At 46.0% G+C, this 26,377-nt stretch overlaps 1 protein-coding gene across 2 annotated transcripts in view; it reads right to left on the reverse strand.

The window, feature by feature from the left end:
• The window catches only part of ADGB (androglobin), a 1,188,702-nt gene that overhangs the window by 466,166 nt on the left and 696,159 nt on the right, over positions 1 to 26,377 (reverse strand). For both annotated transcript variants that reach the window (XM_085611585.1, XM_085611586.1), the window contains exons 20-21: positions 25,160 to 25,420; positions 10,503 to 10,641 (exon numbers count right to left, since the gene is read on the reverse strand). In XM_085611585.1, the coding sequence (XP_085467711.1) occupies positions 10,503 to 10,641; positions 25,160 to 25,420 (400 nt within the window). The remainder of the gene's footprint in view (positions 1 to 10,502; positions 10,642 to 25,159; positions 25,421 to 26,377) is intronic.

Consider the following 26,377-nt stretch of genomic DNA (forward strand, 5'->3'; position numbering starts at 1 on the left):
AAGCCCAGAGAGACAGCACATTTCCCAGGTCGACTGAGACTCTAATATCTGGAGCCAAAGCATGGTAATGTAATGTTTTATCTGGTATTAAGGCCTGTAAAGAGGTGTGAGCCTCAGATACTGATCGTCAGAAATATATAGAGGTTGATTACAATGGCGGTTGGACGAGCATCCAACCGCTATTGTTGCTCGATAGTAACCGGTTCCATCCGATATAGTACGATGCGACCACCCTGTAGGCAGTGGGAAACATCCCCTTTTCCATTGCAGCTAGTGGTTCGATCCAGAAAAGGCCGCAGCCCAAGCCGCAGTGGAAAAGGGGATGCTTTGAAACATCTATGCACTGTATGCCAGGCGCCATGTGGTGTCGAGCACACGGTGCATGGATGTTTGGGGGGCACCTCAGATGCCCCCAGGCCTCATAGCGGAGGCCCATGGGGCACAGGGCCCCGCTAGGGCATCCCAAAGTCCCTTTACGACAGCCTCTCCATTGCGGTCATACTGCCATGGAAAGGCTGAGGAAAGGGACATCGTAATCCCGACAGCTGATCTGGGCCGGGCCCACCCCCTATTGTAGGGAATACGATCCGAACGTCGGTCCAATCGACTCCATGAGCCTGTCGGAAGTGTCGGAGGGTCCCTCCGAACGATGCGGTCCGACCGACTGCATCATAATGCGGTTGTTGAACTGCTCTGCTGGATGAGCTGATTAGCTTCTAAGCAGCACACCTGTATTAACAGGAGAAACACAGTTAGCTGAATGGAGTCATTCATCATTATGTTCACCTCCCTCAAATGTGCCAGGTATTTAGGGCCCACAAGATCGAAAATGTACCTAATGTAAGTGATACCCTTTGTACAGCTGATGCATAGATTTGGAGTATAACTGGCTTTTTTTTATATGGATTGTGAGAAACAGGGAAAATGTGCCTGTTCTAGTCCTTAGTTTGACGTTGAGGGCCTTTCCCATGATTGGATATTTTTATATAATTGGAAGTTGAAGGGAGACAAGAAATAAAATGCCCGATATTCAAAGAGTCAAGTCCCAAATAGTTAGGGCAAATTGTGCACTGACTATTTACTACTCACCCGATCTCAGATCCGAGACTTCCTTTCTGAAATTCAAGAATATGAAAACCAGCTCCACAAACCCGTACATTTTTAAAAGTTGTGTTTGGTTTGAAAACAAATTGTCATAAGTTGTTTAAATGTAGAAGTTATATAAGGTCAAATAAAAAGTCACAGATTCTGAGCTACATATCATTTGTTCCATGTTTTCAGCTCTTCTGGATTCAAAGTATTCGGACCCAGTGTCACATATCCAGGCATTCTGGTTTTGCCTCTGTACACGGAGGATCCTCATATCGTAATGGAAGATTGCAGAGGTTTGATTGGTTCCTGAGAATTAAATTTTCCACATACAAATAGTTCTTAACTTTCTAGCAGAGACCATTTAACTCCTGCCCATAGGAGAGCCTTACAGAAAAGGAGGCTGTATATTTTTTTGCTTTGCTTTTCTTTCTTTTTTATTTTAATCCAAAACCTTTTGCTCCTTTGCAATGAATTCTAGACAAGAAGAACAGGAGAGGGGAAATCCATAGGAACATGGGGCAACATGTTTGAAGATTTTTGCATTCGCAAACAGTGCGATTCGGTCAAATTGACCGTTTGCGAATGCAAAATAGCCTTCCATGATGTATGAAAGGCTTTGAAGTCACAATTTTAAGGTAATCGCAAAAATTGTAATCACCTAAAATTGTGACTGCAAATAGGGATTTGCAAATTGGATTCCCTTAGCACATGTATGAAGTATTTTCCAAATGCAAACTGTGAATTTAGGAAAATGCAATTACCCTCGACTTCAAGTTGATGGTAACCATGTGCAAACTTTGAAAACTACATTTTTCAATGTGCCATGTCGTACACACACACATTAGAATGTGGAGCACGTTATTGAATACAATGGAGTGCTCTGGGCTTCCACGGGCCGGTAGAAGCCGGCAGAGCAACATTCCAATGTTGTTTTTGTTCACAGCTGCTGCTGTGAATAAGGGCCTCCCAGACTCAGAGAGGATCTACACCCCCTCGGGCTCCAAGAGGCCTTTGTTTTTAGTAATTAGAACATTCTGCCCTCTAGGGGCAGAATGTTGCAATAGCCTTAGAGCTCTCCTAGCTGGCTCTACTGGCCATTAAAGGCTCGATAGCCTTAGAGTTCTCCTAGTGGGCTTTAACGCCCATTAATGTCCCATTCCCTTGTTAAAGGCCCTCGCCTTCGGATAGGCCCTTATCGCTGGAGCAGGCCTCTAATGTCCGATAGAGCCTGCAAGGTCGGTCTCTAAGGCTATAGTATATTTTGAGTATCCATGTGATGGTGATCTCAAATTTAGAGAGAGAATTTGTCCCAACATCCAAAGCTAAAAGACCCTGGAGCTGGGGAACAATTTTCAATTCCAGGCCTTCTCTCAACATTTGTGATTCTGGTGGGAAATCAGGACATATTGTGACATGAATGGCATAATGATGGCCACCCTGGCATAATGTTAGCCATGGCATAATCGTGATAATTCCTGGTATTTTGTTGGCATCTATAATAGATAGTGCCAAGGCCCAAATGTAAATAACTCTGTATACAGTAAAGGGCATTCAGGCTAGGAAAAGGACATATATTTAATCTGTGCACTGGCGTACATACTTCACCAACATTTCCTCCAAAACCCAGGACAAATATACATCTTTTCCAACGCCTGTTTTATTGAGAAAGTCAGGCAAACTTAAAACTGATATATGTGTAAATATTTGTTTACATTGGAAATGCACACTTTGTGTGTTGGACTTGGCCCTTTTTGAAGGGTCATCCCTGAACTTTTTGCCTTTCTCCTAGCCTTTTTTTCTGACATGATGGTGGATTTAGGACTCTGGGCACTTTAGCACTGCGGTCCAGTGTAACGTGCGTGTGCTCTCTGTGTTAAATATGGTAAGGATTGGTCTACACCTGTTTGGCATATTTGATTTACCTGTCAGTCCCTTGTCAAGAGGTATCTCATTTACCCGGGGCTGGTAAATTAAATGCTACTGGTGGGCTTGTAGCGATGATTGCGCCACCCACCAAAGTAGCCTTTCAAACCTATCCCAGACCTCTGCCATTGCAGGGCCTGTGCGCGCAGTGTTACTGCCGCTGTAACATGGCACCTAAAGTGTGTGCCATGTCTGTGACCCCCCTTTTACTGCATGTCAGTAACCCCTAAGGTAGGCCCTAGATAGCCCTATTGGCAGGGTGCATTGCAGGTAAAAGGTAGGACATGTACCTTAAATGTGTGACATGTCCTGATTGTGACAAACAGCCATTTTTGGTTTCTCACTACTGCGAGGCTGCTCTCCCATATGAATGCATTGGGGTTTCCCTGATAAGTGTTTCAGTGGTAATTCCTGATATGAGGGGAGCAGCGTGGTCAAGTTTGGGATGTTAGGAATAGTAATAATAAATGCTACGCAATGGTTTGCGCATATTTATTATCACTATTTTAGAAATGCCACTTTTAGAAGTGGGCATTTCTGTGTGCTAAGTGTCTGCCTGCCTGATGTGGATTGCATGTCTGGCTTTGGAGTGGCAGGGGCTGGTAAGGTGTGTGTGGCCCCAGGAGGGGCAGGGTGAGTCAGCGCTAGGCTGAATAGGGCATCTGCATTTGGTGTGGTGGGAGGAGTAGTCCCCATAGCCTGAATAGGCATCTGCCTGCCTGGGCAAATGCTGGCTCTGCCTCCCTGTGGTGTGTCTGATGACGAGCCCCCACCTGACAATGGGGAAGAGGAGCCCTGTAAACAGAGTGCTCCACACTCCCCAGACCCAGTTAGGACTGGTTCCCCCAAGCCCTGTGCCAGGGCAGACAAAGGAATTTGGGATATAAATATTGGTGATGTTCCTGTGCTTCCCGGTAACGTGGGGGCTTGCTGCTACTGGGCCCCAGAAGGAACCACCACGAGGGACCGTCTCCCTGCTGGAGGGCCCTGTGTGCTGGCCTGCCTGGGCCCAGCTCTGCCCCTTTAACTTTGAGGGCCCTAGCGCCTCATGAGCGCTGTGTGTGGACTGCCAGATGAAGAGGGAGCGTGGGTGTCTGCAGCGCTGGTCTGCGACGGGCTGGGAGCGGGAGCCCACCCCACGTTTTGCCAATCAAACGGTAGCCCACCCCGCATTGTGCGTTGCTTGGGTTATTTTTGCGTCTAGAGCCCACCCCGCAATTGTAGCCACATTGGAGTTGTTTATTGGCGGGAGCCCACCCCTCTGTGTTGTGCTCCCGTTGGCGGGTGCCCACCCCGCATTGGTGTTTGTGAAGAGCGGGTGCCCACCCCACATTTAATGTTGGTTTGCGGCGGGAGCCTACCCTGTACTTTGTCCCACAGAAAAGAGAGAGCAACCGTAAAGCACCGCCACGGCCCGGAAGACAGGCAAGTTGCCTGACAAGGGGCGGGGCCAAACAGAAGGAGACTGCTGAGGCCACCAATTGCAGCGCGGCCGGCCAGAAGATAAGCAAAGTGGTAGCCTGTTGCTGAGCAGGGTTCAGAAGGTGGCGCATTCCTGAGCGGGGCTCCCGTGAGCTGGTGGGAGCCCACGCCTCCGAGGAGCAGTCAAGAGGTCCTGGTGGAGCGGGGAATATCAAGGCACATTGGTGGTGCCTTTCCCCTGCTGGAATCCCCGAAGGCGCCCCGGTGAGTGGGGCTCTTTGATGTATGGCGGGTGCCGAGTTGAGGGCATCGGGTTCCTGTGAAGAGGAGCTCCGCAATGGAGGGGCTCCTGAAGCACTGTGAGTGCTGATGGCTTTTTGTTGAACATCAAGGTAGTGAAAGGAGGCACAAGGAGGAGCCCAGTGAAATGGGGCTCCCCAGGCACAGTGAGTGACAGTGCTTGTTTACTCTTCTCAGCTGCGTCGCTGTTGCGGACAGCTGCACTGTGGGGGCAATCTTGTGTTCCAGAGCTCCAGAGTGGGGCTCCAACTTAATCAGTTGTGGCCAGTGCCCCTATTGCTTGACACAGCTGCACCGTGAGAGCGCGGGCAGCTGCAACGTTTGGGGGCCATTTCTTTTCTCAAAGAAGGGGTGAGTTGCACCCCATGCCCCAGCGCATCTGAGCACTGTGTTTTTGCTGCTGAGGCAGCCAAGGGGCCACTCGAGAAGCCTCATTTCACGCCCTGACTTTGTGGGACAAAGGGCATTTTGAGCCCCAGTAAAAGGCCAGTTGGCCTGGGGTCAGTTCAGGGATTACCCTAAGGTGCTGTGTGCACTTTATGGGTGTACTGATAGGGCGCAAGGCCCTAAGGGGATGTATGCATCTAATTAGTGTTACTATGGTGCACTGCCAAATGTGTGCATAATGTGTTTATGCTGATAAGGCCTATTGCGCAATGTGTTTACGCTAATTAGGTTTGGGCCTAATGTGTTTTATACCTAATGTGATAATGTTGAGGTCATTATTCTACCAGTAGTTACTGGTTGTGTTTCATGTGTACTACCTGCATTCTGATGGTTCTGACCGTGGCCCGATTGGCCTGGTCCTGTATATAATCCCCTGTGAATTTTGCCCAGTGAAAGTTGGCACAGTGTATATTGTGTGATTTTGATTCTAATGTGTTTTGGATAATACACAGGCTATTTTTTTTATATAACCTTGTGTGGAGTTTCTTTTGTGGTGTGCCTAGTGTGTTGCTGCTGTGTGTGTGTGTGTTGCACAAATGCTTTACACATTGCCTCTGGGATAAGCCTGACTGTTCGTGCCAAGCTACCAAGCGGGTGAGCAGGGGTTATCTTCAGCATATAACTCCCTTGCACTGACAAGAGTGGTGGTTTCTGCCCGGTTTAGGCGCAAGCCCTAGCCAACCAGAAATCCCATTTCTAACATTTTTGTGCAATATGTTCTTTACTTTTTCCTGTCTATGCATGTTGGTAGGTAAAACCTAGGTCTGCTGGCCTTTTCTGAAGTTTCCTTCTTCAGTATGTATACATCACTTAAACCTCTCCTCTCTTCCATCCTTTGCTCTTCTGGCCATTTGTAAGTTTCTGTCTGCATATTTAATATCTGCTGAGGAGCACAGAACCTTTCCCATCATTCTTTTACAGCTTCAAATTCATTATAAACTCATGAAACCCAGGAAGGTCAGTTACCTACACTATTGATTTGAGGAGGACAAAGAGAGCTTCTAATCTAATCTGTTGCTCCTGTTTTAATATTATTTTTAAAATGTCACTGTTGGATAAGGTTTGATGTGTTCGTACATGAACAATATGTTCTCTCGTCTTATTCTCGTGTGATGGATTAGGGGCTAACCTTACCACTGTTTGACAGCAACTGCTACCTCCTACAGCATTTAGAGGTCGCTTATTCTCTTGGACTTTATAGCAGAAAGGTATTTGTTTAGTCTGACTTGTAGAGTAACATCCATTACATACCCATAGTAGTGTTTATAAAACACCTGCTATTTCCTGCTGCTGAGATCTAAAGCTTTTTCCCAATTATTGATGTCATTCAATATAACAACTTCTTCCAGGTTCAGGGAAATGTTTAGTTCTAATATCAGCTGTGCAACCTACTCACCTTTATTTGACTTGACATTTTCCTTCCCAAAGTACGACATTCCTGTTTTCTTTGAAATTTTCAATTATCATTTTTCGGAAATCTGTGAAGTGGCTTACCTCTAATTCCAACCAAAGAGCGGCTCTTCTGTAGAAACCCCAGGGGAAGGACAGCTGATGTGTTGGTTGTTACAAGTGCAGTGATTAGGGGATTGTCAAGACACATTAGACACCCTCCATGGCCAAACTATTTTTGAACCTCCCACCTCACTTCTTCTAAGGCCTTGATTAGAACCATGCCTTCAAATTTCACTTCCTTGTGCAAACCTGTGTTTACAAAGGGATTAGATTTATGATTTGCACAGTAATGACCGCATCCCCCACAAATTTTCCCCATGTAACCCTGACAAAATGAATCAGAGAAACAAATGCACCGGATATTATGAAGCCACTGGTGTGGAAAGCACTCATTTTGCAGGTAATTTCTTCTTTGTAACAGGAAAACTTTGAATATAAGTTATATACTGCATGCAGTAAATACCTCACCCAGCGGTAGCTATATGTAGTGGTTGCAGTAAACATCTCGTCCCATTTCAGTCCACTTGTAATCTATGTCTAAAACCTTGCTTGTGGAAGAGAAAAAAATGCTGCCAGGACAGCCACATCTCCTAGACTGCCTGGGAAGATCTATCAGAAAACCAATCATCCTCCTGGCTTCCATTCTTATTTCCATCCTTTTGAACGGGAAAAGGTGGTTCAACTATTATGGGTTGGACCAATCCTCAATAGAGGAACTGTGATGGAAAATGAGGTTTCTGTCCACAATCGCTTGGTTGAATTTTGTGGCTTACTTTTCAGTCACTATTTCCCTTTTCTGACCCTCTCTTGTTCTTCTAGGACCATGACAGTGCGTCAGTATAACAGGTTGAAAGACTGTGCCTGTCAACCAAGTGGCTGTGCAACCATGGGGAGAGCCCAGAGTGCATCAGAAATCCACACAGACCACAGTAATACCCATCAAAACCACGGAAGGTATACGATTACTACAGCTTTCTCAAGGGTGGTGCCTGAACCCACAAGGAGAGTATTAAGCCCCATGGATGCAATATGGGATACGAGATCCAAGGGTGGGACAATTTTGGGCGATGGCCATTTTAGGTGAGTATCTAAATATAGCACATTATCTAATGGGCTGTGTGCTAGCTTTATTGGATATATTTACATTTTTGTTTTATTTTTGTAATTTTCTTTAATGTTTGTCAACAGTTTAGAAAAACCCCACATATGAATGAAAAAAGTAAAACCCATTTCATATTGAAAATTACAACATGTACATCATAGTATTTAAAACTACACAGGTTCTCGGCATGCAAGAGACTGAACTGGCTAGTACACTTTGCCTTCATTCACCCTGACTGCCAAGAAGGCATATATTGGTTACTGATAAATTTCAGATAAACTTGGTCCAGAGCAGATTATGTACTGTTTCGAAGTGTGAGAAATTGGGTTGTGGTTGAGGTCGGTGAAACTCTATTTAAAGAACAGCCACAATCCTCGTCAGTGTGAACCACAAAAAGTCACAAAATTAACCTGAGCTTACCCCCCTGGTAACGTGACAAAATCAGTCAGGACTAACTTGGAGGCAAGAAATTGATCAGAACTCAGCTAGATAGCCATTTAATGAAGGATTACCTTCAATGTCACATTTTTCCGGTAGGTTTGCAAGTCAAAAATGAACCTGCAATTTTTATTGAAGAGCCCAAGTTTCGCACAAATTTACAGTATAAATTTACAGCATAGTAAATTACCATCCTTGCTTTTAAAACAGTGACTTTTGAAATTATGTATTTTGACAATTTTGTAGATTGGGTCAGTCACTCTTAGCTTTCTATTTTTTAGATATTTGACCTGAAGAGAGGTCCCTTTGAAAGTGTTTAACTAAGCCATTGGCTGGCATAACATAAGACTAATGGGAGCCTGCCTCTGTGAATAATAATCTTTCCCAGGTAATTGCACATTCATTGAACATTCTCCTATTCTTGTGATACGGTTGACGAGTAAACATTGTTCCCGTCATTCCATTTATGATCCTTTGTTTTTAGGTACACTCTGTCGTGCCCACCCTCAATTACAAACTTAAGTGAAGTCATTTTGTGGAAGAGTAACTATTTGTTTCGAAAATCACTTCTAAAATATGGTATGCTACATACTCCTATATCTGGGTATGCTACATCTAAATGGTTATGTAGATATTTTGAACACTTTATGCACAGAGTTTCTAAATATGACTGTCTCTTTCCCTAGGTGCTACCTTTTTATTTTAGTCCTGTTGATGACCCTCTTGAGAATCAGTTAACATGGTTGAAATGTTGACACAAGATAGTAGTGGACTGTTATTTCAGAAATATGATGCGAAGTATCACATTCTGTAGTAGAGTGGTGTTATGAATCAGTTGTTGATCTTTGTATATACTTCTATATATAGCACATGCACACTTTAATTCACTGATTTACTTTCACTGTGCCGTTCACTTACTCTTGAGCACCTTCTCTATCTATATAAGTGTTCTTACAGAATCTTTGATTCTTTTTTTGAAACAAATACATTTGATTTCATCTTTTCCAAAACCAATCTTACAATGGTCTTGTACATTTACTAAGGAGCTCCCTTCGCCCTAACTTGTCACCTTAAAATAGCCCCATAAACAGGCCCATCAATATGGGAATCAAACACTCAATACAAACCTTAAGACGACTGGAAACAACCTGATTAGTTCAAGCACAGCCGCATAATTATTCTACCATTTTCTCACACATCATCTATCTGAGGGGAATGATGGGGGCATAAGAAGGTATTTATGCTATGATCTGGCTTTTGCACTCAGAGCTACACAGGGATTTGCCTTGATTAATGATGTGCAGCATCCTAAGCCAATTCCATTTAAGTGCTTCCCATTTCCTAATTGATGAATCCTAGCCCAGCAGCAGATCCTAAGCTTACAAGAATCTTTCCCGAATTTGTGAATTATCCAGAATGGCTGAAGTAGTACCCTCCAGACTACCCTCACTCCAGGATCAAACAAGGCACATCTTGAGTTTTAGCTACAGGTGTTGCCCTTTCCGTGCCTGCTTCTGAACTAATGTGTTACCTGACCCTGAAGTTTACTTTTATGAGCCTCACAGTCATGCTATCTTCTCTCTCCATCAGAGAGATGCCCTACTCCTTCTGACACTCCTAATGCCATCCTGCTATTCACCATATTCCAGATGTTCCTTAGCTGCTTTCCCACAAGCGGGGACATGTCCACCCAAGCAAAGAGCTATTCTTCAACTCAGAGCCCACTATGTTCAGATGCATACAAGGGTGGATTAAGGAGGGTCAAAATATCAAGTACAAGATGCATTAAAAATCTGTGTAAAAACAAGAAAACACTCTATACAACTCTCTATATGAAAAACCTTTGTATAAATAAGAAAGTGGAAAATCTGTCTAAATACACAAAATCAGATGTAAAAGCAGATCTGGAAAGAAGAAAGAAGAAAATTGGCAGGTCGAGCAGAGGAATCTGGTCCTGGATGGATGGGGCAGTGAGTGATTGATGTTCTGCAGAGAGTGCTTCTGAGAATGTGTAGCACGGTTTTAGATTTGATGGAGTAAGAGTGTATGTTAAGTGTAGTACAAGGCCCATTGTTTAGAACATACTTTATGGTTTGGTGTAAATTAAGAGAGAAAAAGTGTGTATAACATAGTTGAGATAAAGTTTAGAGCAGGTGAGGGTCTGAAGGACATGGCTAAGGAGGATGCTAGTATGGAGGTAATCCAAGTCAAAAAGCCATATATTGTATATTCCTGCCACAAACAGCTGCTTGGAGGGAGAGGTTATCATATGATGTTCTTCCCATGTGTTTTTCTTGACATGAGTGATGTTCTTGCTGTCCATTACCTGAAGGCATCTGATTAGCCTCATGCGATTTGAGAGGCCCTACATTCATCGTAAAAGCTCGATAGGCAAATTCCAGCTCGGGTGTAATTTTGTTTTCTAGGGCTTCAGTTATAAGATACAATACAGCTGTGCTGAAAGCCTGCAAGACAAAACACATTCACCTTTAGAAAACCTGATATCACTGATTAATGCAGCAGTGCTTCAGTAGGAAGATACTTTCATACTTTAGCTCCCCTGATTTCAGGAACTTTAATAACATTAGGCCACATGTACTTACATTAGGAAGGCCAATTCCCTAATTAAAATTCCCTGAGAATCGCAATTAGGAAATCGGAATTCTTAAGGTATGAAACTCCTTTGAGTTTCATTAGCAATTCCTAGTGGGTCGCAAATAGACCTAACTCATGCATATTAACGAGGTAGGTCGCAATTTGCGACTGTTTAGGAATAGCAGCTATCACAGGGATGGTGGCCTGCTGAAGTCAGCAGACGACCATGTCTGTGATTGGTTTTTAATAAAGCAATCTTTTGTTTAAATGCAGCCAGTTTCCTTAAAGGAAAACGGGATGCTTTTAAAAAGAATAGATAAAACTTTGCAATTTCATTATTCTCAAAGGAGAAGGGGTCCCTCGGTGACCACTTCCCTTTTGTGAATGGGTTACCGCCAGTTTTGAACTGGTGGTAAAGTATTACGGTTTTGCAACCGGAATTCGGTTGCAAAACAGTAATACATACCATACCGATTCGGTATTTGGAAGGGATGCTCTAAACAAGCCCTTTCCAAATAACGAATAACAAATGCAAAATGCGATTTGGTAACAAGCTAACAGATGGAATTTTGTACATCAGGCAGTTTGCAATGGGGAAAATCCTTTGTACATCTGGCCTTCAGTCATTATTATGTTCTGCATTGGAAATCCGGACTACACAGCTGAGAACTGAGCACGTTAACAGCACAATCTTGATTACAGTTTAAGGGAGCACAATCACCCAACATGTTCTACTGCACGCTCCATGCAGAACGGTGGAAGCAATAAGGGTCTCTTCAATGACAAATGCACAGTTCTACGTATTTCGGAAAGGGAAGTCATAGAGAGCTGTATGTAGGATTTGAAAGAAGTGATAGGGTTTGATGCTTCACTTCTATTGGTCAGAAGCATTGAAGATATGGAGACTGATTAAGACTGAATTTATGAGTGTAAAGTTACTGCTAGTAACTTTTGACATGTAGGTGTGATCTTTGCCACCGTGGCCTAGCTTCTAAGGTAAGGGGTGGCACTGAAGAAAAATCTGAGTAAACTTTATCACATGAATAATTACAATGTCGATTAAGAATTTAATTGTTAAAAAAATGTATTCCTATATGAACAAGCAGAATGCCCATAATTAATTGGGACTGAAGTATGTGGGTGATAAAGACATAGATTGGATGTAATTCTGATGTAGTAAATTAATTAATGTATATATAACTGGAAGTTCCACAATGTAATGGGACACCAGAAAGACAGAAAGGTCTACTAAAGTCAAGACATGCACCCGAAAGGTGACAGTGAGTCACAGCACAAATAGTCTGTGAGGATGTATGCATACCTGTGTATCAAGTCAAGACACACAAAAGCCAGACCTACTAGCTTTGCCAGTGGTTGCTTGAAAATGCTGTCAAAGGAAGCTCTTAATGTAAACTTCTCAGCTGCTTTTCTTAACGCAGTATAGGGGGTTAACACTCACATGACTAATCCTGACTATGTACTGTGCACCTAACATGGAGCCTTCTGAGAATATAGTCTTCATCCTGCGGGCAGGACTTGTGCCAGTCGCAGCCGGCATGACTTGTGGGTGGGTAGCGGGGGTTCGCGCAGTAAGGGGGATCATGCAAGGAGAGGGGGTTACGCATGGGGGTTAATTTAGTTTTTATATATACATATATATATATATATTACCTACTGGCGGTCGCCAGTAGGTAGTTATAGTTAGGACCTTGTTTCCATAGGAAAACCGCAACATTCTATTTTGAATAACTTTGGCGCCGGTCGACGAATCCTCGCGAAATTTTCAAAATAGGTGGGGCGCTGCGCTCCGCTCCTACCCTGAAAGTCTCGGGGGGATTCGTCAAGCGGGGGCTGAGATAAAAGGGGGGTCCCAAAACACGTTTTTCCCATGCATTTTTCCATAGGACCTTTAGACACAGCTACAGCCCGAACGGCTGAACAGAGTTCCTTGAAATTTGGCAGAGAGGTAGTCTACAGGTCAAGGAAGTGCCTTTTGTAGGTTTGGTGTAAATCTGTTCAGTAGATTCTGAGAAAATAGCCTTTAAATCAATATATATATCTGAGCCAGCTTACGGTGCGCTTACGGTGCGCTTACCGTACGCGTACGGTGACGTGCGCGAGCGCGTTTCTGATTGGCTGTTAGATCTTAGTAAACATTCGAATCGGTCGAAACCAGGAAGCGGCGGCCGCCATTTTCTCTCTCGCACTCTGAGTGGGGATTAAAAAACAAAGGACCAAAACATGTAAAGGGGCTGTTTAGACAGCTCCTAAGCACCTAGCCATGTTGGGGGAGTCCCCAAAGATCCCCCAAGGCCAAAAACGGAATTTTAATTTTTTCGATAATTTCGCCGATTACACTTACCGTACGCGTACGGTAAAAAAAATTTTTTTAAAAAAATTATCCATACTCTCCCCACCCCATGTGCAAATGGTGCCCGAAGGGCACCATTTGTGCATGGCATATCAAACATGTGAAAAATGAAAATATTACCTTTCACAACGAAGCGCATCATATGTCCTCCATGTGCGCACGGTGCGCGAAGCGCATCGTGCGTACATGGCCCATCTAGCGTAACGTGTGCACCGCGTGCACGCACGGAACGAACTGTGTTAAGTGGGCGCGCACGCCACGAATGGGCGCGCACGCCGCGAAGCGCATCGTGCGTACATGGCCCATCTAGCGTAACGTGGGCACGCGGTGCGCATAGCACACCGCGTGCCCACCGTGCATGCACGGCACTAACTGCGTAAAGTGGGCGCGCGGTGCGCAAAGCGCACCGCGTTCTCACTGTGCGCGCACGGTGCGCGAAGCGCACCGTGCGCGCACGGAACGAACTGCGTTAAGTGGGCGCGCACGCCACGAATGGCGTAAAGTAAATTAGCATTTAAAAAACCGTACACATTCACTGAAAAAACCATAGGTTTCACACACGTTATAGTTAGGAATTAGCATTTAAAAAACCTTGCAAATTCACTGAAAAAAACATAGGTTTCACACATGTTATAGTTAGCTGTACATTTCACTCGTAAAAAACCAATGAAATTCCCCCGTTATAGTTAGTGCAGGCAACTATAACTCACGCGACCGCAATCTTCTGCTGATGACATATGTGTCTTTATGAAAAAAAAAATATTTGTAATATATGTATAGCTAAAAATTTATGGAAGAAGACATGGGCAAATAAGTGTCTAAATACAGTATTAGCATCAGTAGAGGATTGCGGTCGCGTGAGTTATAGTTGCCTGCACTAACTATAACGGGGGAATTCTCTCAACTACTTCACATAGTGATATCACTTGGTGGTGCTACACTCCTTGCATGTCCTGGCAAGAAAAGATTAGAACATTTTTTGTAGCTGACAGTTAACATTTATATCACATGTAAAAGGAAAGGAGGTAGTTAGAAGTGCTTTCAGTGCAGGCGATGAAGACACACCATTGTTGTTGAAAATCTTGCACGGGAGCGATTTATTACATTATAATGTGCCCTGTCCTTTCAGAATTCCCGTAATGGGTTTCATGGGAAAGAAGGCTGGATTGATACAGACCCAGATGACAAGAGACTGAGAGTTACCTAACACGTTTCTAGATCTGGCTCTTGCATAGATTCTCTCATCATGGCCATGGTACTGTTGTTTTCAGCTTTCATTAGGGGCATAGACATAAACAACAGCTAATCCATCGATACATGTTGCCGATTCGAGACTGTGGGCCCGATAAACAAATATATTGCTGAGAATAAGTGTGACTCTTGTAGTGTTCCTGGCTTGCTCCAGAATTTCATTAATATGCTAGAAGCACTCGTGGCTTACTAGCCATTAGTAATCAAAGAGTAGGTTGGGCACTCAGTTTAGTGAAAATGACTTTTGTCTCTGCAGGGCTGCAAAGGTTCCTCGCATGGCACAGATGTGAAGCGCCCAGCTGCGGTGATGTCTGGATCCTCAGTAATGATTTTAGGTCTTGCGTGAATATGGATCATGCATGGGCATCAAGACCTAGGCCTGTCTCATGGACTGCAGTCAGGTTCAATCAGGAGGGGTGCACCATATGCTCAGGGCCGGCTTTAGCGAAGGTGGCGCCCGGTGCAACAATTAATTTTGGCATCCCTGCGCCCCATGGCCGCCCCCTCGGATTCTCTCACTACCACCGGGCAAAAATGCCCCTCATCTCTCCAATCATAAGATGCTGCTAAACAAAGCATCCCCACTGAGGCCAGTGCCCCCTCCACAAGTAAGCGCTCAGTGCGGCTGTACCGGTTGCACTGCCCTAAAGCCGGCCCTGCATATGCTACTCTTATAGTGGGGGAAGGTTACCACCCTCACCTGACGCTGGGTAGTACAAGAGCAGGGGGGGCAGCATTCTGTTTTTATTATGAGTGATCGAGAAATATTGCCAGGCCTTCCGACCTGTGTCATAGGAGTGGAGCCTTTTGGCATACTCATAAACCTCCGCTGCTGTGTGCCCAGTTCAAACTTGCCCTACATTAGGGAAGATGTGGAGTCAACATACGCATGTTTAAGTACAATAAACCGGCATGAGCTTGGCTGCTACAGTACATGGGGGCAGTTGGTGCATGTGTGTGGTGCGAGTGTGAGACCCTAAGTGCTATAGTATATGGAGACAGGTTGGCTTTGTGTGACTGCACTGCTACACCATGTGTCCTACAATACTTAATTATCCTAAACCAGTATCCAATCTGTGGCTTGTGAGCTAATGGTAGCTGTTCGGCAATCGGAAAGTAGCTGCTCAGTCTACTAAATGAACAAGTTACTTACCTTCAGTAAAGCATTATCTGCTAGAGACCCTATCTAGCTGCAGATTCCTTACCTTTGAATTTCCCAGGCATCAGGCTGGATCTGGAAACTTTTGCTGAGCACTACCCCTTGCGGATGCCGTCGTGAGGTCTCCATTCGGCTCCACATGACGTCGTCGGCGTCGTTAGCATCGGTCATGATGTTGAGGTACCTTTATAGGTGTCACCCAGGTGCGCAGACATCAGTACTTTTTGTTTTTTTCACGACAGAAGCGCCGATCCACTAAGTAACTGACACAGTTGTGTGCAAAACTAGGGCCCTAATAAGGGGGAGTAACTCTAGCCCTACAATATTAGTCCACAAAGCGGGGAGACATGGGTGCGGCTGTAAGGAATCTGCAGCTAGATAGATTCTCTACCAGATAATGTGTTACCGAAGGTAAATAACTTGTTTATCTGATAGAGACTTCTAGCTGCAGATTTCTTACCTTTGAATTAGATACCCAAGCCACACCCAAGCCATACCATCCCGGCGGTGGAATGTGGACCAATACTTCAAACTAGGAAGTCCTGCAGGACCAAACGGGCAAAATACCCATCCCTGCGTACCCGACTGCCCAGGCAGTAGTGTTTGGCAAATGTGTGCAAAGAGGCTCACATTGCTGCCTGACAGATGTCCAGGACAGGGACACCCCGAGCCAAAGCCGTAGTCGCAGCCTTTCCCCTGGTGGAATGAGCCCTTAATCCCTCAGGGGGCTGCTTCTTTACCAAAGCAAAGCAGATCTTAATGCAGAGAATGACCCAGCAAGAGATGATCCTTTTCTGCAGGACTTTTCCCTTCTTAGCTTCCACGTATCCCACAAAGAGTAGGTCATCCAACTGGAACTCTTTTGTGCAGTCAAGGTAGAACAACAATGCTCTTTTTGGGGACAGTCGGTGGAGACGCTCGTCCTCTTTAGGGGGATGCTGGGAGCAAAGAAGGTGGGTATTTGTGATGGATTGACACAATTGGAATGGGGTCATGACCTTTGGTAAAAAGGAAGCTCAGGTGCGAAGCCGAACTTTCTCTGGAAAAGACATCAGATAGGGAGGTGTGCAAGATAACACCTGCAACTCACTCACTCTCTGGGCAGATGTAATCACCACTAAAAAGGCTGTTTTGATGGTCAACAGCCAGAGGGTACAGTTATGTAAAGGCTCGTAGGGAACACACATTAGGTAGGTGAGGACCAAATTAAGGTCCCACTGTGGCATAACAAAGTGCATGGGTGGAAACCAGTGAGCCAGCCCTTTTAGAAACCTTTGTACAATTGGAGACTTAAAGAGAGAGGGCTGGTCTGGCAGCCGTAAAAAAAGCATGCAGAGAAGAAAGGTGACACCTTGAGAGTTCCCAAAGCAGAGAACTGCTGGGCAAGGGTCAGAAAGAATAAAAGAACAGCGGAAAGAGAAGCAGAAAGAGGGTAAATAGACCTTTCTGTACAGTATAATACAAATTCCTGCCAAAGGCAGGCATATACCATCTTAGTGGAGGGCCGCATGGCTGCCAAAATACCATTACATACTTCATGAGGAAGGTAAAAAGCCATCAACTGCCGCCACTCAATCACCACGCATGAAGGCGCTGAGTTGACAGTTTAGGGTGGAGAACCTTCCCCTGCTGCTGCGACTCAAGATCCTCCCGAAGGGGCAGCCTGATCAGACGATTGGTGCTCATCATCAGAAGCTCTGGGTACCAGAGTCTCCTTGCCCAGTCCGGTGCCACAAGGATGACTTGGGCCCAGTCACTCCTGATCTTCTTCAGAGCCCTGGGCAGAAGTGGCTTGCGTGGAAAGGAGTGCAGCATGCCTGAGCTCCAATCGTGACAAAAGGCGCTGCAGAGCAATAGCCACTTTGGAAACTCCAGCAAGTAGTATTGCTGACTCTGCGCATTCTCTTCGGAGGCAAACAAATCTAACCAAGCTTCTCCCCACTGATGAAAGAGACCTTGCGCCACCTCTGACTGGAGATGCCACTCGTGATCCACTAGGCATTGACAGCTGAGTCCGTCCATCCTGGTGTTCGGAGACCCTGCCACGAGTTGAACCACCAGGGTTATGGCCTGCTGGTACAGCCATCTCCACAGATGCAGGGCCTCTCGACAAAGGGTCCACGACCCTCCCCCGCCCTGCTTGTTGCAGTACCACATGGCGGTGGTGTTGTCTGTGAACACCTGTACTAGCTTCCCCTTGACAGGGGAAGAAATGCTTTAAATTCCAATCGAATCGCTCGGAGCTCCAACAAATTTATGGGGAGCTCCGTCTCCGCTGTAGACAAGTGTCCCCTGATCTGCACCTCTCCCAGACCTGATCTCCACCTCTCCCAGATGGCTGCCCCATCCCAGAAGTGACACATCTGTCATGCCTGTGAGATCTGTGCAGGGAAGGAAGAGGGGTCTGCCGTTTACCCAATCGCGGTTCGTCAACCACCACTGCAGATCTTTTGCAGTTCCTGCTAAGATCTGAACCACATCGGAGTGAATTCCTTTATGCTGTACCCACTGGAACTTCAAGTCCCACTGCAGAGCATGCATACGCCACCTGGCATGCTTTACTAACAGGATGCAGGAGGCCATGAGGCCCAACAGCCTCAGAGTCAATCTCTCCAAAAACCAGTATAGAGGCTGAAACATCAGAATCATAACCGGAATATCCTGGACTCACTTCTCTGGAGGATAGACCCAAAACTGCACTGTGTCCAGACCAGCACCGATAAAAAGGAGAGACTAAGAAGGAGTCAGGCTTGACTGCGGCACATTTATAGAGAACCCCAAGTGAATGCAGCAGGTTCGCCGTAGTCTAAAAGTGGGAGATGACAGCCTGGGGCGAGGACGCCTTCAAAAGCCAGTCAATGAGGTAGGGGAAGACTGACACTCCTACATGCACAGATGAACAGCGACCACCACCATCACCTTGGTGAACACATCCAAGGGGCACTGGTAAGGCCGAAGGAGAGCACAGTAAACCTTGAACCGCAGGTAACGCCTGTGACCCAGCAGGATGGGGATGTGATAATACACATCCTGAAGGTCCACCGCTACCATCCAGTCTTTTTGGTCTATGGCAGGCTGATTGACAGTCTGAAGATCTAACATGGGAAGCAACATTTTTTTCTTCTTCGTAATCAGCAAGTAGAAGAAATAACAATCACTGCCTACTTCTGAACCTGGGACCCTTTCTATAGCTTCCTTGGACAAGAGAACTGTAACTTCCTCCTGGAGTAATTTAAATGATCCTCCGTCAGCCGTTCCTCATTTAGCAGAATGGGAGGAGGAAAAGAAAGGAAAGGCAGAGAATAGCCCTCCTGATTGATCTGCAAGACCAACTTGTCGATGTTATGGACCTCCAGTGGTGGAGATGATGATGGATTCTCTCGCCAACTGGAGTTGTGTGGTCTTGTAGAGTCAGACTAGGAGTGCTTGGAGGCTGTGGCTGCCTAGGGCAGGGTGGCTGACGACTTCTGGCTTCCATTCCTAGGTCGGAATAACCCGTGTCCATGTTCTCGCATGGTTTGAAAAGCCTGCGCAGGATGATGGCAGGGATGGGGCTGATGTGTCTGCAAACCCCTTCTGTTGCCACAAAAGAGGCGAAAGGTAGACTGGCCATGAGGAGTAGAATTGAGGCCCAAGGAACTGGCCATAGCTCGAGAGTCCATGAACCTCACTAGGGCTGAATCTGCCTTTTCTCCAAAATGGCTGGTTCCATCAAAGGGCATGTCCATCAAATTTGCCTGGACATCACCCGAGAAGCCAGTTGTTCTAAGCCAGGCTTGGCGCCTCAAGGCCACTGTTGTGAAAATCGATCTGCTTTTTAGTGAATTTTGTTGTATCTCTTCCGTCCTTAACTGCTTGAGAGCGCACAGCCCGGGTCTCCCCTGGGACTTGTGGCAGCACTTGCACAATCGTCTCCCAAAGGGAATGGGAGAAATGACCCAATAAGCACACAGTATTCACCGACCGCAATGCCAGGCTGGAGAAAGAAAAAAAATGTTTCCCAAAAGAATCCAGCCTCTTGGATTACCTATCTGGAGGAGCGAAAGGGAACATACCCTATGACGTAGAGGCCTGCATCACCAAACTTTCTATGGTGGGGTGTTGGCTGACGAACTTTGGGTCGCCTGGAGCTGGGCGTTGGCAGCGGGACATTGTCCTAATCACAGGAGCCCCTGTGATCGGCTTGGACCACGTGCCTAGAAGAACATCAGTAAGCCTCAGGCTGAAGCTATTCATTCAGGAGATTAGTCCTGGCCTCCACTGAGGGCAGCTCCAGTCCAAGGACCTCAGCTGCCCTTTTGTCCACCATGGCATAAGATACCCCCTCCTCTGTAGCCACAGTTGGCGGAGAGAGCATGGCAGTATCTGTAGAAGTATCCAGTCTACCGGCTTCCCCATACCAGTCCAGAGTCATTCTGGTGTTCCAGAGGGTCCATAGACCCCTCCCATTCCACTCCTGAGCCCAACACGTCCAAAAAGTGTTCAGGTGACAACATAGAACCCTTAGGTTCAAAACGTCGGAATCTGCGTCAATCGATGTCGTTCTGACTCTGTGTCCTCAGGATAAGGATGGGGCTGACACTGTCAATGGGTCCCGGCGGCACTGAAGGCAGCGACTTTGGGTCCCACGCCGGGGGTTTTGTGGTGGCATGACTGGCGCCGACCCAAATCCCAGTTCGGATCTCTGAGGCCCCACCAGTGCCGCCACAGGAACTGATGGCATCAAATCTGACGAGGCCCCTTCCGACCCTGCGGGGCCCAAAGGCTCACCAGAGGGGTTGGCCCGCTCAAATACGCAGCACATGGCCTCATAGAACTCTTTGATCGGAGCGGGGATCGTTCCCGTTCCTGGAAAAGGAGGGAGGTGCGAAGCCGACCCTGGCTCTGGCTCCGTAGAATTGTGCCTAATGTGTCGATTGAGTAGGACAAAGAGGACTTTGGGCTCCGAGAGCAGTCCGGCAACCTCCCATTCCTTGATCGTGACCGGGACCTCCACAGACTCTCCCTTGACGGTGTCAGCTGTCGGGCTACATGGAGCTTCAAAGCACGCTCCTGTAAGGTCTTAGGAGCTATGGCACGACAGTCCGAGCACAACTTGGATCGTGGTCGCGCTCGAGACACCAGAGGCAGACGAAGTGGGGATCGGTGACCGACATCCTATGGGGACAGGCCTTGCATGGCTTAAACCTTGTCTTCCTCAAAGACATCCTCACACATAATGGAAAAAAATCATGATTTTGACAAAAAGTCGAGAAAAAACCTGTGAAAAATAGACGGAGGGCTAGCTCTTCCCGGATCGATGCTTAACTGGCATGGTTGTGCATGGTTGAATAAATATATGTATACCAAAATTCAGAGTCTGTATTTGAGATGAAAATTAGTGTATTCTCACAACTGATGTACAGAGAAAAATGGCTGCATTTCCAATATGTAATTGTTAGCAATTGGGTTGTTGGTTGACTGGGGTATGAGCCCTAGGCAAGCAGCAACCACAATCCTAGTCGGAGCAAGGGGGGAAAAACTTCTAGAGGCTCACCTCTGTAGGCACATATGCCATGCCTTCTTGACCCTGATTGCAGACTACCTACAGGGCGGTATGCAGCCCTTTGTGTGGGGACAGGACACATCCTATTCATGACACAGGAAGGAATGGTGGTATGGTTTTTAGGGAAATGGCGCCAAAAGGGTATGCCCACTGGATATTTTTTGAGAAATCCAAGTTATCACGTTGCGGTAGGGTGGAGAGAACCAACTACCTCCCCAAATCTTGTGGCCTAAGCTACAAACAAACGTAATTACATTCCCGAGCACACGTTAAAATCAACAATGGAACAGATGACAGCAATTGCCACAAACAAATATATACAGAATTCAAAGTTGTTTCTTCGTTCTTGTATTCCTTTTTCTGGATTCTTCATAAACAGATCTTAAGCCAACACGTGTTTCGTCGCCTCAGTTGCTATGTACATGCGTTTTTTTCAAGGCTTCACTGTCTTCAGTTCGAAATATTTCAAGTGTGGTGATACTTCGAACCCACATGATCCTCCAGCATAGGAAAAGTAATGGCGGTGAGTTTCTACTATCACGTCTCTTGCTCATCAATATTAGGATTCAGTCATGTCTACATGAGACCGCACTCGTCCTATACCCAAACGCCGACTCCTCGAGTACTTGAAAAGTCTATCCCTTCACAATTGGAAATTACACTTATAAAATGTAAAAAGTTAATTCCAATCTTATTCTATGAGAGAGATAGACTATGCCGTAGTGAAAAATGTATTTAAGAGTTTTTCACTACCAGGACATGTAAAACCTAAAAGTACATGTCCAGCCTTTTACCTACACTGCATTCTGCTCTTGGTGCTGTCCATGGTCTACCCTTAGGGTGATATACATGTATTAAAAAAGACGTTTTGGGCCTGGCAAGAGGTTTAACTTGCCAGGTGTACACAGCAGTTTAAACTGCACACACAGGCTCTGCAACTGCATGCCTGAGACATGCTTAAAGGGCCACTTAAGTGGGAAGGACAACCAGTGCTGCAGGGCAACTAGTATCATTTAATTTACAGGCCCAGGCAACATGTAGTGCAATTTACTTGGGAATTATAAGTAAAATAAATATGGCAATTGTGGATAAGTCAATGCTACCACATTTTAGGGAGAGGGCACATGCTCTTTAGCACTGGTTAGCAGTGGTAACGTGGCCATAGTCCTATAGCCAACAAAAGCAAATTCAGTACAAAGGGGAGGAAGAAGGCAAAACCTTTCGGGATGACCCTGTGGAAAGGGCCATGTCCAACAATAATTAAAGCAGATATTTGAGTGATAAATCATGCAGCGCTAGGGAGTCTTATTACTAGTATTATTACCTTAATCCTGGGGCATTGCAGCTATGGCTGATATGTATTACCCACGTAGATGCATTCCAATCTGACAAAACCTTTTTTACGTTACAGCTGGCAACTCTATCTGATGCACTGAGAGGATAACTGCTGCCAATCTTCCATATGGTGACCACTAATGTAATCTTGTCTAATGTGCTCATTGATACAACACTAATAATACTAGTAGCTTGGATGATTTTCATTGAACATAAGTTGATCTTATTACAGAAATGGTTGGAAGCCCTAAATGAACTCCATATGAAGAGGTGTGACGCAGCGGCCAGGGTGACTGACTCCGGAGTTTGGGGATCACAGTTCGATCCCTGGTGACGGCGGCAGATTAGCCCAGCACCATGTGACTCTGGGCAATAGCTTGCTTAATCTTCCTGACGCCTAGAGACCCTTACGGGTGATTGTTCGCGCTTTACAAATGTGGATTATATATATATATATATATATATATATATATATCAGAGGTGAACAGATCTAACCAAGGCTCTCTACACTACTGAAAGAGACCTTGCACCACCGCTGAGTGGAGATGCTATTTGTGATCTGCTAGTCATTAACAGCTGAGTTTGTCTGCGCTGGCATTCAGAGAACCTGCCAGATGTTGAGCTACCAGGATTATGCTCTGCTGTTCGAGCCATGTCCATAGAGGCAGGACCTTTTCACAAAGGGTCAATGACCCACCCAGTCCTACTTGCTGCAGCACCACATGGCTGTGGTGTTGTCAGTGAACACTAGCACCAACTTCCCCTTGACCGAGGTAAGAAATGCTTTTAACGCTAGTCGGATCGCTCAGAGCTCCAACAGGTTGATGTGGAGTCTGGATTCCACCAGAGACCAGAGTCCTCTGATCTTCATCTCTCCCAGATGGCAGCCTCATCCCAGGAGTGATGCATCTGTCACTACTGCGAGATCTGGATGGGGTAGGGAGAAGTGTCTGCCTCTGACCCAATTGCGGTTTGTTAGCCACCACTGCCGGTCCTTTGCAGTTCCCTCCAAGATATGGACCATGTTGGAGAAATTCCCCTGATGCTGCGCCCACTGGAACTTCAGGTCCCACTGCAGAGCCCACATATGCCATCTGGCATCATTTACCAACAGGATGCAGGAGGCCATGAGGCGCAGGAGGCCATGAGGAACAGCAGCCTTAGAGTCACTCTCACCAAAATCCCAGATAGAGGCTGAAACATCAGTATCATAACCTGAGTATCCTGGAATTGCTGCTCGGGAGGATAAGCCCAAAACTGCACCATGTCCAGAACAGCTCTGAAGAAAGGAAGTGTAAACACACAAGGGGAGCTGGCAAGGCCAAAGGGAAGTACGGTGAATTGAAAGTGTTCATGGCTTAGTTTGGACTGCAGGTAACACCTGTGCGCAGGCAGGATTGGGATGTGAAAATACGCAACATTAAAGTCCAACAATACCAGACAGTCTCCTTGGCTTATGGCAGACAAGACCTGAGTCAAAGATGATATCTTGAATGCCTCCTTTTAGAGGAAGAGATTGACAGTTTGGAAGTCTAGAATAGGATGAAGACCTTTGTTCGTTTTTGCGTATCAGAAAGTAGTGTGAATAACAACCACTGCATACTTCTGTTACTGGAACCCTTTCTATAGTCTCCTTGGCCAGGAGAGCTGTAACTTCTACTCAGAGTAATATAAGATGATCCTCCGCCAGCTGTTCATGAGAAGGCAATAAAAGGGGAGGGAAAGATTGGAGAGGGAGCAACTCATCCGAATGATCTACAAGACCCATTTGTCCGATGTTATGGACTACCAGTGGAGGACTGCCTCCAACTGGGTACCCACGGTCTTGCAGAACCAAAGTAGGAGGGCTTAGAGCTGCAGCTGCAGCGGAGTTGGTGGTGAATGACTTTTGGCTACCATTTCTATGGGATCGGAAGGTACACATCCACATCCTCGTAAAACCTGGGCAGCTTGCGCAGGACGGTGGCTGGGATATGGCTGAGATGATTGGACTTTATTTTAATTCACTTTTGAACCACATTATTTTCCCTCTGTTAGTACTTGAAATTAGCTTTTAGTTATTTTATAAGGTGGGGTATGTGTTGCATTCTGGAGTTTTGTATACACAATTTTATTGGCGTGTCCATGCCCATCATTCCAGTACCAGTCCTCGACGGTTGGTGAAAGGCTGGGAGGATGGTTGGACACTCGCCGCTAGTACAGGGCTTGATCTACATCAGAAAATAAACTTGAACTTAACGTACCTGATACAGCATCAGTGTCTTCATGTTGATGTAACAGAAATCTCCACTATCACTTCTCCTACATTTGTTTGCATAGATTTATGTACATGTACGTTTACTGCTTAGTAGTAGCAGTGGCGGCTCCTTGAGGGAGTGCTGCGGGGCGGTGAGGCGGGGCGGGGGAGGGCAGGGTGGGGAGCAGTAGACTTCGGATTTGGGCTGAACGGAGTTGAGTAAAGAAAGAAATAAATAAAACAAATTACATTGAGCGCTGCATTGCTGATTTAGCGTTGCAGCGCGTGCAATGTCATTTGTTTTATTTATTTATTTCTTTACTCAACTCCGTTCAGGCCTATTCTGGAGTTTACTACCCCACACCCGCCCCACCGCCCTGCAGCACTCCCTCGAGGAGCCACCACTGAGTAGTAGTAAATGTTAGAGGGACAGGGGGTGCTGGGAAAATGGTGAATATCTATTAAAGAAGAAAAAAAACAGCAAAGCTCACCTCAATGTTCTTTACTGGCAGCTCAACAGTTTCTTTGTTATCTGTTCTCTGTTCAAGCCCCAACGTCCCTTTGTTAAACGCCTTTTGTGCCAATTGTACGAGTGGACGCCCCACTGTGTCAAGATCTGCTTTTTCAGGGAAATGGGCTAATTGCAGCTGCTGGAAGGCATCTGGCAGTTCTCCCGCATTGCTAAAGTTATGTATCACGTTTCCAATAGCTCTCAAAATACGGGAGCCCTGCTCTACGAAACGGAGACTTTCCTGTGAAGAAAGATACAAGGTTTTAGTACAACATAGGGTGGAAAAGACAAGCCAAAATGCTACTCTTAAGCACTGCAGCAAATATTTATTTACTGAAAGACAACACTTGTGAAGTGGAATCTCAAATTTGTGGATTTCTGCTATTGAATTATGAAAGAGGGGGGACTGGTGGTCTTATTCTGGAGGTGGGTGAAGAGGTTAAAAGGTAATTTTCTTCCGATGACAGTTCATCTACCACAGGCTGATCAAGTTCCCTTGTGGTCCATCATGGCCCCTAACCCTCAGGGCAGACTTGGAACCAAAATCGGCCCTGCCAAAGTGCTCGGCTGGCCCCCCAGGGGCTTGGGGGTGCCACCTAGCTCTTTGCCAGGGCCGGCTTTCGGACGATTTTGTTACGGGGCCGATTTTGCAGCTATGTTGCAAAAACGGCCCTGTAACAAAAACGACCCCAGGCGCCCAAAACGGGCCCCCACCCGTGCGACGCACCGGGGGATTGCCCGGTGCCCACTACGGCTAGTCCGGCCCTGCTAACCCTCCTAAAAGACGGAAACACTGGGTTTTTCTTCGACCAATTGCATTAGTGAGTCTGTATTGCACTTGGTAACTATTTAGTTGAAAGAGATTTAGGGCCAGATGTACGAGCATTTTATTTTGCGCCTCCAATTTGAGACTCATTGCAAGTCGCAAATTGCGAGTCGCAAAATAAAATGTACAACAGTGTGTTTAACATTGTTTGTGTTTACCAATGGGGTCGCAAATTGCGAGGCTCATTAATATTAATGAGCCTCTCGTAATTCGTGAGCCCATTGAGAATGACAGGCCCTCCCAGAGATGGTGGCCTGCAAGGCTCAGAAGACCACCATGTCTGGGATTGCTTTTAAATAAAGCAGTTTTTTTTTTAATGCAGCCCGTTCCTTAAAGGAAAACGGGATTCCGTTTTCCTTAAAGGAAAACCTG

This window comes from Triturus cristatus, chromosome 6 (genome assembly GCF_964204655.1).
Source record: "Triturus cristatus chromosome 6, aTriCri1.1, whole genome shotgun sequence".
Taxonomy (NCBI): Eukaryota; Metazoa; Chordata; class Amphibia; order Caudata; family Salamandridae; genus Triturus; species Triturus cristatus.